At 28.8% G+C, this 18,729-nt stretch overlaps 1 protein-coding gene across 3 annotated transcripts; it reads right to left on the bottom strand.

Moving 5' to 3' along the window:
* LOC112598745 lies at positions 1-18,286 on the bottom strand. 3 transcript variants are annotated; one of them, XR_003114906.1, is made up of 11 exons: positions 17,914-18,286; positions 5,471-5,524; positions 3,989-4,212; positions 3,826-3,898; positions 3,562-3,721; positions 1,874-2,022; positions 1,370-1,796; positions 1,237-1,296; positions 581-1,085; positions 199-479; positions 1-122 (listed from the first exon to the last, which is right to left on the bottom strand). XR_003114906.1 is itself a non-coding variant. In XM_025345328.1 (10 exons), exons 2-10 carry the CDS (start codon positions 5,511-5,513, stop codon positions 324-326), a joined length of 1,797 nt encoding a protein of 598 aa, XP_025201113.1. In that variant the 5' UTR covers positions 5,514-5,524; positions 17,914-18,286; the 3' UTR covers positions 1-323. The 3 variants fall into 3 exon arrangements, 2 of the variants coding, with proteins under 2 accessions (XP_025201113.1, XP_025201114.1); XM_025345328.1 differs by having other exon boundaries at positions 1-479; XM_025345329.1 differs by lacking the exon at positions 1,237-1,296 and having other exon boundaries at positions 1-479; positions 17,914-18,284.
* Positions 18,287-18,729: the final 443 nt, after the last annotated feature.

Raw genomic sequence — 18,729 nt, 5'->3', positions numbered from 1 at the left:
CAAAATCAGCTTGTTATCTTTACTCTTTAGTTAGGTATACTGTTAATAAACCTTGTTATAAATCAGTTTAAAAACTTAACTTATTGGTATCTTCTTTGAAAAATTCTTTGCACGTGGTACACCTATGATGTATTTGTTTAAATATTTCTTTTGAGTTAAAAATGTTTCCAATTTAAATAAAATAACATGTATACCTACTTATTTAATTTTCTCTTTAGGATACTAAGCTTAATAGGCCACCCATGAGACAGTTTTTTTATTATTTGTGTCAAGTAAATAATTATAAATTAGTAAAGTTATATATTTAGGTAATGTCTTGTAGGTTACATGATAACACATGGCATGGCACAGCACATTGGTAAACATACCGGTACCATTGTTGCTCCAGAACTTTGTTTTTCTTTTGATTTGCTCTTGCTTTTATACTTATACATTCCTTTGGCCTTGGCTTTCATTTGTCCTTGACCAAATTGACCTTGCTGTAAGATATAAATAGCAAAAGTATAATAGATTAAGCGATAACTCAGTATATTTATATCACAGCTTAAATCTAGTATGATTATAAAAACGTCTACTATACCTGTTGCATTACTTCTTCCTTCTTCGCAAACGTTGTTGATCCAGGGGGATAAAAAACTGGTGGCCCGGCGACCGACTGAGTCACTTCAGTTTCTTTAACTTCCGTCAATTTCTCGGGACCTTTATTTTCAGGAGCTTGATTATCGGGTTGTGGTTTTTTAATCGGAATCGTATATTCAGCAGCCTTGTCATGTTCGTATTCTCTAGACTTAGACTGATAATCCTTGACATTTGAGTGGTATTCTCTATTACTGTGGTAGTTCGTGTAATCTGTTCTGTCACCAAACGATGCCATCAAATCGTCCAACCGTTTAGGTGGATTTTGGAGCCCAGGAGTGTCAGCTTCGTCTCTTGGGAATGGTGAATAGCGTAGTGGCAACTGTTCTTGATGTACAGGTTTTGTATATCCATTTGGTTGTCCATATTTAGTATTCTCTCTGGTCTCGCTTGAATATTTATACGAATAAACTGTCTGGCCAGACGGTGAAGTTAAATTATTATCCACGCTATAATAATTATAAAAAAAAAAAAAAGCAATGGTGCATAATTAGGTAATTTTTTATATCAATAAATGATGTGTTCACGTCACATTTCCTGAACACAACCATGAACCTCACATTTACGATCACAATATTAACCTCCAAAACGCTTACTAACCTCACAGGGAAACGACGGGTTACAGGGGGCGTGGCATGAGCGACCCAGGTCACCTCTTCGCTGCGACATACACACTCATTACAATCCCCCAAAATAATATTTTATATTAATCAAATTAAAGTGTAATACTCACTTGATTCTGCTTGGATCGGATGGACTAAACTTCTGGACCGGCTGAGGTGACGTCGTCCTACTTGTATAAGTATGGCTACTCGAGTAATTTCTAGGTTCTGGTGGTTGAGGAAATGACATGGGTGACGGTGAACGGTGAGGGGATGGAGAACGAGGAGACGAAGATCTATGAGGACGAGGAGACGGTGGCAAATCTCTCATTGAACGATTCCTACTATCGGTACGATACTCTTCTGAATAATTGTATACTTTAGATTGCCCTGGATCTGTTGTAGGTGAACCGAATTTTTGATATGTCGAATAAGTCGTGGTACCCGGTATTATTTTTTTTGTAGTTTCTTTTGAATATACTGATGTCTGATAAGTTCCTGGAGATTGGTTTTGAAGCAACTTGGTATAACTACGCGGAGTATCTACCAAATCTAAATCTGTTATTAATAGAAAATTTATGAGTATCACGAAGCATACCCACTAGAGTTTTAATTTACAATACAAAATGTTTTACCTAAAGGTTCTCCATTGGTTGTCGTTGTTTCATAGGTGGAAATGACTTCACTAGTCCCTGGTATTTTTGATCGGTTAAGGCTTCCATACCTATGTTCTTCATGTTTACTATATTGTTGTTTATATGGCGTACTGCTTCTTAATGGTTCACTGTTGATATTTCAACAAATTGATAGATAAGTAAAGTTATAGTATTCGATAAGCCATTACACCTATTTTTACGACGGTATCTTATGGGGCTGTTTTTTATAAACACAAGATATTACCCAAACACAACCCTAGAGCGCAAAAAAATAAACAGCCGCAGGTGAAAAACAATTATGCTTTTAACAATCTATATGGGTAAAGCGCAAATAAATTATTACCTAAAAATATTTAATTTTTTAATCTGAACAATTAAATAAAAGGTAACAAAAAAGATAAAATTTTAAATTAAATAGGTACCTATATCAATATATTATTGAAAATATTTTTCATATAAGTATATATAATATTTAATAGCTATTTAGCTATTTAACATAGTTTTTCTTTTTGTATTTTTTAAAATTATTAAAATATATGTTTATTTTATAATATATAAAATAGAATAATTAATACGAATAATAAAATTGAATTTTACACTGTTATCTTACAATGAAGATACAAAAACGCAGATCAATTTTTGATTTTTGATTTGCAGTTTTGGACATCATCAGATGAGTTACTTCTAAACACTAGAGACACTTAAAGATTATCTACATTTATGGAAACTAATTGAATTCCAAATTATTTTAGGTGCTGATCCATCTAGAAATTGTGGATCCTAGCAAAAATTAACTTTTTTTTTTTTTTTTTTTAATTTAATTTTAAATAATAATGTTTAATGAAAACAAGTATACAAATATTTTATAAAAAACAGAAAAGACTTTAATATTTATAAATTTTAGTTAATTTTAAAATTTTAATTATTTGATATTTGTATTATAAACCATTGAATACTAATTAATATTAATAGAATAATTGTAATTTTTACACATTTATGGCTATATACAACTAGTATTCACAAAAATAGGTAAATCAAGCCGGTAGTAGTTAAATATTAAATTTGCGTTATGCGGGTGAAAAAAAAAGTTATAGATTAAAATACAATAAAGACATAGACACAGACATAATTGCTGTATTATTAGCATTGTTGACATTGATTATTTATTTTAAAGCCCCATAGTCAAATGCTATTTTTTTCAACCTGCATATTATGTCTTCTAACATATTTTTATGACAAATTAATTAAATTAATATTTATAATTATAATTCATGAAATTATTATAGTATTTAAATGCTAGTTAATGTGAAATATATATTATATCTATGTATGCCATAATTATTTTTAGTAATTTTTTTTATAACAATTTTGTTAGTTGTTTTTTTATTTTTGTGAAATTTTAATAATAGAAAATAAAAATTATTGTTCGATATTTAATCTAAGACATATCTTATATAAATCACACAAATTAATTTGGAACCTAACTAAAGCAGTACCTAAAATAATTGAGAACCAATTCGATACCCAACTAATATAAAAATTGTATTTTAGGAACTAACTTGTTTGTGGCCATTCCAATATCCCATAAATGTTTAATTAAGACATTGCTTTGGAAGTATCTAATTAATTAAGCCTATAGAGTAATAAAAATAATAAAATTAATTTACATGTTGGATTCATTAGTTGTTATTTCATGTCTACTAATTCCGGAGTTTGAAAATCCAACTTTTTGAGCATGATTCAAATCGTCTAACAATGAATCGAGTTCAGAAATACTTTGTCTCATGTTAACACCGTTCGTTTCTTGTCTGGGAACTGTACTTTTGCCTACAACATAGGTATATATCATACATATTTCGTTAATCGTTACACAGATTATAATAGAAATATAATTAAATAGAAATATGATTAAAACAATACAATCAACTAACTTTCTGTCGATTTATTATATTGGTATGACGAAACCGTTTCGTAACCGGAATTTTTTCCACCGTTGGTCTGTCGCTGAAATGTTAATATATTATTTTACAAGACATTTTACACATGATTTCATAATTTAATTATGATTGTGGTTATTGATTAATTAATTCATACCAGCAAGTCAACTGATTGAAGATCAGGTAATCTTTCACTGAGTACTGTAGATTTGTTGGCTGGATTGAGATATTGGATTTCATATTCCTTGTTAGTTTCTGTCTGACCGTTACCAATCGTCCTTGATGTGCTTTTTGTGACTTCTCTGTACCCGGTTGATGATGTGTTACTAAGTCCATGGTTTTTACGCGGAAGAGTGGATTGCAAGTCGTCCAGTAACAGTTCTAAACAATAAATATCCAAGTTTAAATTAATTATATGTTGTAATGTAAGCTATACGTGTTGTGTTGTTACCTATTAAATATAACAGTGTCAAGGTGTTATTCCCGGAATATTGAATAATCTTAACATTATTAAATTATCTTTCTCAAGTGAGAGGTTTATTAAAATCATTGAACCTTAATTCAATTATAGGTAGGAATAATATTATATTGATACCTATGCGTCTAATACGTTCATTTTGCGATTAAATATGTATTTATATTGTAAGAAAATTAAGGTATTTTTCGGAAATACATGTATCTGGGTAAAATAAATTTTAATTATACCAAACTAATTTATTAATATGTAAAGGGGGAGGGGTGGACATACTGGACACAAAACTATAAAGAAATTTGTTTGTACTAATAGGATATAATAAAACTACAGTTTGAGGTCCCTCTATAAAATATTTGAATAATGAAAAATATAACAAATTATGTAATCTAATTATTACCAAGTATAAGTAGTAAGTAATATCGTAATATTAATTACAAAATAGAATGATGATAAATTAATAAAAAAAGTGAAGTATAGTTGAAAATTATTTTACATGTTATTTTTTTGTTTTTATAGTTGGTCGTTTAGAAAAATAACAATTGTGAAGGTGAAATATCCTTATGTAAATATGTTTGTTCGGGTTTCTATTTTTAATAGTATTAGCTACGGTCCAGACAGCCGAAATGTGTCAACGTTCAAACAAACTGTAGCGTTATAAAAATAGCAGTTGGAAATGAAACACGATTTATTTTTTATTTATTTTTATATACGAATATACCTACACTTAGAAATTAGGATACTTTATAGCTTAGACTTTTTTTTTCACATTAAACTGTCAAATATTTTTTACGAGAAGAACAAGTTACGCAGACCACAACAATATTGTATCATTAGTCAATTTTATAGCCGACTCAGATTATTATAAACATTTGTACCAACATTCTCAAACTTGATTTATCGAGTAATGTAATCAATTAATTTTTTTAATGCTTATTTCATAGTGATCGATTTTTAATATCTACATGAGTATTTTGAAACATACAGAACTGTTTCTTCTTAATGGGTTCTATTGTTCTAGTGTAGGTACTTTTATGGAATTAGTAGGTACCTTACATTGTATTTAACTAATACTACAATATTAGTATTACATATAATGTTGTGTATCTGTAGGTACAGATAAATTCGTGACTAATCTAATTCATGCAAGTTTATATAGGTACTTACCAAGTCTGGCTTCGCCTTGATTTTGATTTTGTCTGCTGTACATTGTTCTACGTTCTGAAACATAACAATCACTACTGTTATTGAAAATCCATATCCGCACGCATATGATAAAAGACAATTTTATTATAAAGGCACGTGAGAATGTTTACAATTTTTTTATTAAAACAAATATATGTTGTAAATAATATTATTCACGAATATATTTTGTGACTCATAAAGTGCAATGTTGAGCTTATACCAATAACTAGTTCAAATAATATAAATGACTTAGAAATTGTCTTTATCGTTTTTAATAAATTTAATAAAAATAACTACCTAGGTGTATATTATATTAGTATATAAGTAATATATAATTATAGTAATATAAATTACTATACATAAAGTATATACTAATATTGACATATAGTTTATACTTAAGTGCATTAAATATGAAAAGAGAGTATTTCACTAGACTTGACCAAATTACGAGGCGAAACCATCATTTTTGGAGTTATATAACCTTCCCAACATTTCAATTTTTAATTGAGTACACTCAATGATTTATATTACGTTTGTGTCCGTTTCGGAATCTAAGATTTTTTTTTTTAATTATAATAATTATAACTATTTTATGAAACGTATCATTATTTTAAGTGTTTTATTATTTTGAATGATAATATACATTTTTTACTTCATATTCCTAACCACAATATCTTCAAAATATTTTCAATTTTGATCTATAAAAATTAAATTATGCACAAATATTTTATTAATTACAAGTATTTAAAGTTAACTTAATCTTGTTTTGTTCAAATATGCTTGGGTAAGTTACAAAGGAATATCATATTTTTTTTTTTATTTAGATTTATAATATCAGATTTACCTGTAGATTGATTATTTATAATAATTGATCTTATATATTGTTTTGCAATTTATTCAGAAAATAATAAACCTACAGAATTCAAATATTCTCCTATTATAACATTATAATAGGTATAATATACGTTTATACATTTTAAAATAGATTTGGTAAGAATTGGCGATTTTCGGAAATTTTTATTCCGGAATTAACTATTTATTCGATACCAAGATCCTAAAATTTAATATAAGTACCAGCTGTTAACTATGTAACTACTAATTATATACCTGTATGTTGTTCTAACTTATAACTATTACTAAAATAATCTGTCAAATGTATTTGCTAAACATTTTTTTTTTTTTTGTTATGATTTTGTCATTACCCATCTAATCTAACTTTTTAAATGGTTCGGTTTGTTAATGTTCTATAATCTGTTGGTATTTGTTTCTTAACGTTGTAATACATACATAAGTACATAACTAGGAAGTTTTCTGATGAATGAAGAACTGGCCTTGAGCCAACCTTATTATTTTGTAATAATATGTGTTAATAGATAAATAGATCAACGACTCATCATAACATCTGCAATCTGCATTCTAAAATAGTAGGAAAAATAAAATGTCCTCACAAATTCAATTATTTTTTATTTTTATTAACTTACATTGGTATTAACGTATTATTGTCATAGAAATTTTGTTATTTATTAAAAATTCAGTATCTAATTTTAGACTAAAATTGTTGTAATTTATAAATGTTCATACAAAATATAACTTATTATATATTTTATCTTAAATACCTCAATAATATTGTCATTGATGTGCAGAGCATCATAAAGTATACAGACATTCTAAAACGTTTGACCTTTTACCTAATATGATCAAAAATGTGAATAAAAAACAAACGCACTGATACATTCACTACGTTTATGGAGTTGTGGGTTCGAATATCCTTCATACTTAATATTTTGGACGTAATCCAATCTGAATCTATTCTGCATTTATTTTGTAGTCTAGAAGAGCCTATGGCCTATGCAATGGTCTTTATTTATTTTGTCCTCTTTGTTTATGTTGTGCGTCAATATATTTTTACACAAAACAGTTTGTCGAAGGGTGTGTTCTCTTAGTATATATTATAAACATTAATGGTCCATTATAAAAATAAGATGAATATATTATTATATTGGTATAGTAGTTCTAAATTATGTAAATGACTATTGTTTAAAAATGACTCGACGAATACATTGTGTAGAGAAGTATAGGCATACCTACTTACTATTATAGCTACCTATCTCGAGTAAAATACCGACGATGCTGTAGGTATATACATATCGTGTCAACGATGATATACCTAAATACAGTGCTAGCCGCTAGGCATTGATAAATCTTTATGAAATTCCATCGCACAAATAACATTATTTATGTACACCAATGCGTTGACATTTCTGTTTGGTGTACCTATAATGTATAAAAACTTCTTTTTTTTGCGTGTCAATAGTTTTGTGACCAACGTTTAAAGGAATCATGTTTTTTAATAGTTTTGTAAAATATGAACAATGGCTATACTAAAAAGGACACATCTTAAATATTTAGCTCCCCAAAAAATTAATACGAATGGCAACTGACCTTTCTTATTGCCATTTAACATGGTACTACAGAATATATAGGTATACCATTTATAGATCGCAAAAGCGATCAGATATTACTAAATTATTATTTAAGCAGCATAACCTACTATTAATAATGGTAATTGGGCACCATTAGATTTTTGCAATCTCGTTATTTCGCGTGCAACGCAGTATAATCATTATAATCAGTGTTCGTGTTGAAAATTACACCTAAATACCGATATGATGATGATAAATCGTTCGACGTCGTCAAACTACACAATTATGAATAATAATAATCTATAATGATTATAATTATTAAAGATACTAAATTATCATAGTCAACAAAAGTGCGACTTCAGTTCTAAACATACATTGGCGTGCCTGGTACATGGACACTTCCTGACATTCTGTAATTAGGTACTAAAATGTTTGTCCCATATTTTATATGTTGTTTCTAAGTAAAATTTTTTTTTTTTTAAATATGTGATAAATAAAAATCTTCTACATTATTACACAATTTAACGTAGATACACAATTGTACGTTATTGTGTAAAAATCATAATTGCTTATAATATGGATTATGGAAGTACCATGACCCAAACCATCTTGAATCATTAATTCTAACATTTACAGAACAAAAAATTGCTTAAAATGTTGGTTTTAATTTAAGTATAAATAAATAAATGCAATATTTTAAATACATGTAATAGACGTCTGCAGTCATTATGCATTTGTACACTATATAGTATTGTTAATATTATATTATTATACATATTGTACGTATCATTATATTTTACATTCAAATATAATAAATAATAATTTGTTTATGTTTGATTTGTCGTCTTATTAGAAGAGGGCCTAACTATAAAGATACGGGTCAAAAATATTGTAGACACCGCCTGCAGAAATTTAGGAGTTGAAAATTGTAAAAGTATACCTACGTATAGGTACATTTAATTATTATTGTATTCAGTTAGTTTTTATTAGAAAAATGTGGAACATTTTCATCGTCTCTTTGAGAGTAAAAGAAAAAAAACATGCGCAAATGAATATATAAAGGAATCTAATGTCGCGCGCGAACGCGTTCTGATGCCTATATGGAGTTACCGCAGTTTTTCTCCATTGGAAAGGACACACGACGCGCACATACTACGCACACTATTATTATTATTATTATTGTATATCATATAAGTGTGTGACCGATACCAAATAAGGAGAAGAGTAGCCGCCGCCGCCGCCGCCGAGGCGTCAATGACGTAAGACCGAAAACGGGCCTGTCCCGCCGGGGGAGTGTCGCCATCATTGGACCGATCGTCGTCGTTAAATGCTGCTGCTACGCACGACTCCGCGCGACCTTGAGAATAGTGCGCCCGCGCGTGTTTTTGCTCGGCGACGATCGGCCGGTCGACCGGCTACGGCGACGTTGCGTTGACCTTGTCGTCAAAACATATTTTCTACTACCCGCGCCTGTTTTTTTCCCATTTTTTGCACCTTCACCGCCTCCTCGTTATTTTATTATTTCTAATTCTCTACACTCCTTTATTTATTTCTACACACGTTAAATGTATACATATTGTTGCTGTGTCGAAAACATGTACGAAATTGCTAATAAGTAATAACATAATAATATTATCGATATAATTAAAGCCACACTCATTTATTGTGTTCATCAAAAATCACTATAAATGAAAACTTGATTGGGAGCAGACCACGACAAGGTCAAGAGAGTTAAGACACCGAAGAGTGCTGCTGCTGCAGGTATATAGTAAAATAATATTATGATTAGAACTGGAGATTTGATGCTCTAAAAAAACCAAGAAATGTTGTATAAAAATGTAAATTACAAGTAGATAAAATTCACTAAAATAATATTCTAAATTCTTATGATATTTTAGGTATACAAAATTATAAACATTTAATATGCATATTATTGATGGAAATTTAAAAAAAATTATTTTGATGATTCCAAATTTGACTTTTGTGTTTACTGATCGTATAAGTATTAAATATCAAGATACAAATATATTATCTATTGATATATAACAACTTTATTAGTTGTTTGGAATTTAAAATGCAAGATTAGATAAACTTAAATTGTTTACGATGATAGTAGAAAATATTATATTAAAATTTACTGAAATTTTAATTTTTAGGTAAATTGCCTTAAAAACCATAAAAATATTTTAAAAATTGAAAAAAATCCATTAAAACTAAAATATTTTTAAATATTTAAATATATTTTCATATATCCAAAAAAAAATAAAGTATATATTCAACAAGACATTATTAAGAACAAATTTTTACCAAAATGAGTTTCGTTAAAATAACCTTGATAAATTATTCACAATATTACTTATGATTACTTATATTGGTGTTATAATGTTATTTTTAACAGGTATCAACTCTTGTATTAACAAGTTAATAGATTAAAATCAATAAAACAAAATGTTACCTTCGGGTATTTGATAATAATCATTTTTTTAATCTCTGTTACGAGATGAAGGTACTTCCTAATTTTTATAGTATATTTTCCGATGTATACCTAATATTAGTTGCAATGTAAAGTAAGTTTTGTTAAAATTTTATTATACATAATAATTATTCATTAAAAGGTTTAAGTGAAATTGTTGAATAATTTTAATATTATGATTAATACTATAGCCATATGGTATGATGGACAGTAGACACAGTACAATAACTAGGAATTATTAAATCGTGTGGAAAGAGCTTTTTATATTGTCTTGACGTTTGCTTTATTTTACACGCGCAATATAATATTGAAACCTTTGAAATAATACTGTCTTACATGTCGCACTCATCCGTCTCCTCTCATCCACAACGATAAATATACGGATGGTGACACGCAATTCTAGTATATAATGTATTAAATATAAAGTGACCTTCAAACACATATTTTTATAAATACTGTTACCCTGGTTATAAACATATACAAGTGTCAACGTCGAATGATACATGTATATGTATATTTCGTATTATATACGCGGGGTGTGTCTAGAAACTTAATGTATCCCAAATAAAATATATTCTAAACATCCTGCGTATAATTATATTATTATTATGACGAGATTGTAATGGTTTATTTAACAAAAACAAAACGCTTTCTCGCAAATAACAGCTGTAAGTTGGCCCTAAATTTACTACGTCGTGCTACCCACGATATAATTGCCTCTGGCGACGGAGGCTGAGTTTTAAGTATTGAAATTAACTTACTTAAAACTGTTTACAATATTAGTCTTTAAAAACAAACCTCATTCTGCCATTCTACCTCCTCCTTATCTTTCTCATCATCAACAATCCCATGTATATTGCTATATTGTACACCAAGACCTTTCACATCGAGCGTATGCATTATATATTTTAGTCCAATCGATGATATCAAATGTATTATTTTTCTTTTCAACCAAATAAACATACTATATTCTCATGAGTAGAGACCGGATTTATATGCATTTTAAATTGTAAAATATGCATGCAAACATGCACTATAAAAAGTCAAAATATGCAAGATAAAATGCAAAATATGCAAAATAATTTTTGATTAAACAGCTATTTATTCATTGTAAAGGTTTAAAATCAAAATATAAATTATGAAAATATAAATAAACTACAATATTATTATATTATATAATGATGATAAAAATGAAAAAAATTTTAATTTATTCGATATTAGAAAAACAATAAGTAACAATAATATATTCCATATTGATCTCGGTTAAATTATGACGGCGATTTGTGAGAATATGTTTATATGCAGAAAAACTTCGTTCCACATCAACGCTTGTTATGGGCGCATATTTAAAACTCGACAACCTCCCTACCTACCAACTAATACGGAAACAAAATATTTTCAATTTTTGTATTGTGGAAAAATTTATATATAATAATTGTTCATACAATTATAAAATTAAATTAAATTTATACTTAGTGTATACGTATTATGTAAAAACATGCGTTTTTATATAAAATATGCACTTGAACCCAAAATATGCAAAAATATGCAAAATAAAAGTTTGTAATATTATTTATTTAAGTATGATTGATGAAAACCCATTTATTGCATGCAATTGCTTATAAAAATATGAACATGCATAATATGCAAAATCCGGTCTTTACTCATGAGTTTGATGTCTTTAATATACTATGAATATTGTTATACCGTCCTGATTAAAATAGTATAGGACAGCGTTTTTCAACCTGGGTTACGTATGACCGTATGAAGAGGTATGTGATTTAAAAGACGTTCTCGATGAATTGTATGAAGTGGTCAACTTCATTACGTCTCACTACACGAACTTTAGAATATTTTCAACGTTGTGTGAATGTAATATGATGGGCAATCTTCACAATACTCTTCTTCTTTATACTGAGATTCGATAATTATCATGAGATAAAGTCTTTACTCGTTTAATTTAACTTATACATAAAGTTCAAGTGTTTATTAAAGACCATTCTTTTTGACTTTCATCGAAATTTAACAACCCTGAATTGCTTTAAAAATTTGAATACTTATCCGATGTTTTATCCAAATTAATCTAAATTTGATTATTCAAAATACCAAAATAGTACAGTGACAACATTCCAAGTTACTGACAAAATACAATCATTTATTAAAAAGTTAGAGTTTTGGAAGTAGTATTGAGAATAACCATTAACTAACAAAAAGTTTTTGAAACACCATCATATGATTTTTTTCTGTAAAACAGATCAGAACCTATTATATGACATCAAAGAACAAGTTGTTCAACATTTTGAATGAGCTTAAGGTCGTTTTTGAAAAATACTTATCTAAATATGGAAAATCCCACTGAATTGTGTTTCCTTTCAATGAAAATGATTTAAAATCTGTATTTTTATTAGCATGAGAAAAATAAAAACTGATTTTTCACTTGATGCAACTTTTGAAAAGAAATCCCTCATCGCTTCCTTTCTTTTAGGCTAATTCGAAAGAAGAATATTCTGAGCTTTCTTAAAAGCTTTCATTCATGAAGACTGTATTAATGGAGAGTATAGAGAATCTTTAACTGTACACATTTATTAAAAATAAGTATCTTTATAAATTCAGACCTATGAGTTTACTTATCATCTGCGAATCTAGATTTCAAAAAATCAAATTATCACCAACAAACCCAAGGATTGCATTAAAATTAAATTATAAAAATTAATTTCATTTTTTTTATGTCTCGTACATTTGTGTATATTTATTATTTATTGTATGGCGCATACTGATTAAAATAAATAAATGTTTCCAAATTTCCCATCATTATAAGCTTATTTCATAATTTATTATCTATTTTATGTGAAAATTTATGAAAAAATGATATTTGGGAGTACATAAAACAGTGATGAGAGATCAAGATATACGTAAATAAAAAAATGTTGAGAAACGCTAGTATAGAACATAGATATAATATGTAACATATTATTAGGTTCGCTGTTTAGGTACTATACGCGTTTAACGATGAGTCTCGCGCCTCGGCTTCTGGCATTGTTTAATCACACGACAACACGCCATATCGATTTAAATTTTATTTTACTGTTTTCGTCAAGCACACAATAATATGTATATATGTTCCAACCGTATCGAATACACGATTTGTACGTGTCTATAAAAGTATAACTCATAAATAGGATTACAGAACCGAAAAAAATAATTCATAATATACACCTATTGAAACGAATAATCTTTACCCCATCCTTCGAAACAATGGTAATTATTATATTAAGAAAACTTGACGTATCGCATAAATGTTTAACATACATAATAACTATTAAATTCTAGTTGGATGTGTCACTGGATAATTAATCTTTCCTTGAAAATTATATTGACAATAAACAAGTAGTATGTTATTGTTAATGGACGTATAACGTATGCCTATAAACATGGACCTCTACCTTTATGGCTTTATCTACTTCATAATATACTTACTAGTTACCAATTTGCTATATTATATTTGTTAACTTGAATCCTGTCACAAAACAGACGATTTCCTATAAAAGGTTTCGTTAATTAATTTTTATCTAGACTAATGATTTATTTTATTTTTAATATACATGCTATATTTCTGTATACTGAACAATTATTATAAATAATAATTATGCATAATAATATTTGAATGCACAATGACAACGATTGTATTTATTTTAAATAATGCATACCTATGTAGTATGTTACTAATACAACAACAAAAACCATTCATATACATTAATGATAAAATGGATAAAATAAGTTGTAAACAAAATTCTTTTAACATAGAATACTAGGAAAAATATATTTCGACAAATATGAGTATAATTTTTATAACTAAATTAAAAACAAATAAATTAAATACTTATTTGATATAAAACACACATTAAAGATATCTCCAACCTACAAGGCTATAGCAGTATTCAACACTGAAAAATGACCTTAATAACACCTAAACGGTTATGTCAAAAATATAAATATAATATAATATTTTTGAAAACATTGAGTTGCATAACATGTGAACATATCCGAGCAGTGAGCAATAAGTACGCCTACTTAAATGTACAAAATCTATTGCAATTTGCTGTAAGCATTATGGTGTGGTAAGTTTTGCATAACGGAAACACTCTATAGTAATTTATTATATATCAGTTATACTGCATATTATATTATATTCTACTAAGAAATTCATAATCCAAGACCGAATTATATGAGTAATAGAATAAATATTAAATAAATTTCAATTATTGGGTTTAATTTTATACGTATAGACTTAGGTACTGACTATAGTGACTACTAGCAGACTGTATAGTACTGCAACCTCATGATTATATTTTAATAATTATTTTGTACCATGTATATTATAACGATGATCATCTGGATTTCAATTAAATATTCTACAAATCCACAGGAAATTAAAATGTAATATTAAGGAATGAATAAAAAAAAAAACACTTATAAAAGTGGATAAAATAAATGATTAAGCGAATTTTGACCTTAATCTAGATATATTTAAAGATTCTTAGTGCATCTGAATTCAAATTTATATTTATCTATAAATCCTACAGCAGTAAATTATACAACACACTGCAGCTGTCATGTCTACGTAACGAAACCACAAATTGATTATCTTAAGCACGCGCATGATAAATTTAGTATGCAACCGTTATAAGCGTACGAGTATTATTCATATAAACACATAAAACCAAATATTCTGAACACCAGGATATATTATATAAAAAATATTCTGTTTGTGAATATTGTCTGTTGAATTATGTCTGTGTTTAATTATGTATACAATCAATATGAATTAAATTATAAATACCAATAAGTATGAATTTACGACAGATTCGTTTGAAAAACACAATATTGGTTTCAAAATTTTACAAGTTATTGATAAATGTTTCATAACATATACTATTATGTATGTAATTAATATGTACACAATAATTATGGAAGTTAAATTAAAAATGTATGCATAGGTTACCGAAGGATTAGTTATCAACAGTAGATATTACGAGTAATGAGTATATATTGCAGATTTAACAACACATTCAAGTGTTTTTCTTTTTATCATACAATTATATAAAATAAACCTGTTGTAATTATGAAAATATACTTAATCGTATATGTAAAGTATAGTATAATATAGAAGAAATCAGATAAATTAACAAAAAACTCCTACGTGGTCTTATTACAATAATTCAGTTTATTATCACATAATCACTGTGTTGAATGTGGGTAGAAAAATATGTTTCGATTTTTTCTTTTTATCAAGATACCCCACATTAATTTTCAGAATTTTAGATTTAGTTTTAAAAAATATATTCTGGTAAATTAAAATTAAATTTGTAGAAATTTCACATTAGGAATATATAAGTGTATTATTATTAATAAATTCAAAAAAATAATAACGAACAGATAAACTAAAACAAATTAAAAAATGTTTCTTATGTTTACAAAAATATTAAATATAATGACCCGCGGCGGAAGTGATCATTTATTGAGATATTTTCTGTCTGTGAAGGTGTGGAAACCGCGGGAAGGAGATTTTTAACCAAGTAATGAAGTAACACCCACGTCCAGTGAGAAGTTTGGCATAGTTTCTATATCCAATTGGTTATATCGTTAGAAAATTATAGTAGTGTGCAGAGTATTTTTTTTACGAGTTCATTGAAGGAAGCAATATAAAAAATATAAAATGCTATTTCTAGCGTTGGCGTGAGTCCACGGATGACTGAGTCAGCAGCGGTTAAATTTGGATTTTAAAAAGTAGTAGATTGCAGTAAGATGGCAAAAAAAACGGCACAGAAAGGCCGAATATTTATCATATATCTTTATTATTATAACAGTGTGGGATAAGAACGAACGCCTTCATATTTATTTGGTTTTATAATATGTGTGGCGCCCATTTCGAAAGTGCAGTACATTAGCTCTATATTCTAAAAACCGGGCCAAGGCGTTAAGATTTTATCAAAATTGGCTCTGTTTTTTTTTTTCTAAATAAATATTATTTATTTATATCAATATAATAAATAAGTATTATATTATTTTCATAATTATTGGCATAACTTTTTTTTTTTTTGATAATTGTTTATTTGTGTTAGTATGTATATTTATTACAAATGTACGCGACACCTCAATAAATTATGATAATTATTGTCAATTATGTCCCTACCTAACCTTACTGGTTTTAAGATTTTAGAAGTAATTGAACATATTAAATAAATAATAAGTATTATGAATGTTAATTAAGAATTTTTAATTTTTAGCATATCAATATATTATTACATAATATTATGAATGCGTTTTCGATGAATATAAGATATAAAGTTAGATAGAATTCATTGAATTATTATTTCATTATCTGATGTAGCAAGTCGCTTTAACCTTTTTCAATTTGTTTTAACGTTTGATATTATACGCATAATATATTGGTAATCTACGTACTTATGTCAAACTATTAATTTTTATTTAACATAATTCTAATTATCAGAAACAGAAAATTTCAAAATTGTAGAAATAAAATGAATAAGTATAGGTATACCTGTCAATAACATTTCTAATGTAAATATTAAACAAATGTGAGAAAAAAATTTTAAATAGCAACCACATTTTAAAATTGTTTACTTTCCTTCTCTCTCTCATCTCTGTTGACTTTAATCCTAAATTAATAACGTTACACAAACACCTGTTTAAAATGATCAGGCTCTTTTTATTATTACGCAGGTATAATATTCACTTGTTAAACCTACAACCTTGAGTAGTTTTATAGATACGCTATTTATTGTTTATTTTCTAATAAGAGGTTACCTATTTATTTATTAATTATTTTTAATCAGGCAGGGTTACAGGCTACAGCTAACTGAAAATTCCATTTTGAAAAGAGACGATAGATGGTTACGCCCATATATTTTTACACTTTAGCAAGTTTACTTTAAAGATTAGAAAGTCAAACATTATAACCATAAACACTAGTCACACTTATAATGTTGTGAAAAATCTTGGAAAATGAGAAACTCACAAAGAACGCGCAGTTTAGTAATCATATAAGGTTTGTCATGTACTCGTGTGTGTATATATTTATATACATAAACTTATAACAGACCTTGGGCTTGGAATGTATTGTTATTGGAATTCAAAATTTGATTCAGCTATTAATTAAGGTGCGAAATTTCAGACAATGTCTAGTTACATGGACCGGCGGCCAATACAATAAGCCATGCTATAAAATCTGACCATTTTAACGATCAATAACGACTGAAGCTAAAACAATAAACTCGCTTCGTAAAATAGTTGAGATTAAATAAATTTTAACTCCAAATTCTGAATTACATTCGAAAAACTCGAAGAAAATAAATATTGAAATATAATATAGATGCATTTATTCATAGAATTTTTAAAATCAGTGTTCGTCTCGCATAAAGTCTTCGTGTCTATGAATATTTCACGGGGCATGAGATGGGTTTATTCGGTAAAATATACTATTAACACATGTGGCTGCAAAAAAGTACCTTGTCTGATGTGGTGTCATGTACGATATGCGAACAGCAACGGCGATGCTAGCACGCGGTCTTTCGGAGCGGCAGATGTTTAACTTTCTTTTTTTTTTTCCCCCGTAACGCACTGCACCCGGACACCTGCAGTATGCCGTTAGATATTATGCGTCTGTAGTCGTCGCCCGCGATGTGATATTTTGAAGGGTTGTCGCTGTGGTTGTAAATCGAATGCGGAACACGCGCGTACTGTATACTGATGCACCGGGAGAATGCGGTCGCGACGGCGTCGAGCGGAAAACTGTCGTGGCTTGCGGTCGACACGCGTTACAGCGCGGCGGTAGGAGCGATCTCGTGCGCGCGACAGTCGCCAACGGTGGAACAGCTTTTTACGGCAGACCGGAGAACGCGCGCGTACGGTGGCGGTGGTGGTGCCGGCCGTCGCGAGCTTCGCTGGTTCCAGTTCCGGTGCGTAGGCGATACGAGCTGCTCGGGACGTGGGCGTGGAAGCGCGGCAGCTCATAGGTTATAGGCTCTGTTGCACGGTGGTTCTGGCGGCGGTGGGAGAAACGTCGCGAAATTCGTCGCTACGGCCCGCCACCGACGCGTGTGCGGGGTACCTATTATTTGGTTATTGGTCATTACTCATTTACTTATAACTTTATTAGTTATTGCTTAAATAAAGGCATATTATGCATTTCATCGGTATGTGTGTGACGTGCGTGCACACGAAATACAAACAGCCGTCGCTCAACGTTCTCCGAGAACATTGTAATCGTTTTGTCAGTTCCCGGAATGCATTACAATAATGCGACGATTTTTATTTACGTTGCA

This window comes from Melanaphis sacchari, unplaced genomic scaffold, assembly GCF_002803265.2.
Source record: "Melanaphis sacchari strain LSU unplaced genomic scaffold, SCAv2.0 Contig4_pilon_pilon, whole genome shotgun sequence".
In the NCBI taxonomy this organism is placed as follows: domain Eukaryota; kingdom Metazoa; phylum Arthropoda; class Insecta; order Hemiptera; family Aphididae; genus Melanaphis; species Melanaphis sacchari.
Note: the sequence above shows the minus strand (reverse complement) of the source record. Positions and strands in the feature narration are given on the sequence as shown.

Coding starts and splice junctions, on each gene's coding strand:
- LOC112598745 (XM_025345328.1), bottom strand. CDS start 5,513: ATGTACAGCAGACAAAATCAAAATCAAGGCGAAGCCAGACTTG. Junction 1,297..1,369: donor TCCGATCCAAGCAGAATCAA/GTGAGTATTACA, acceptor TGTATGTCGCAG/CGAAGAGGTGACCTGGGTCG. Junction 480..580: donor AGGAAGAAGTAATGCAACAG/GTATAGTAGACG, acceptor TATATCTTACAG/CAAGGTCAATTTGGTCAAGG.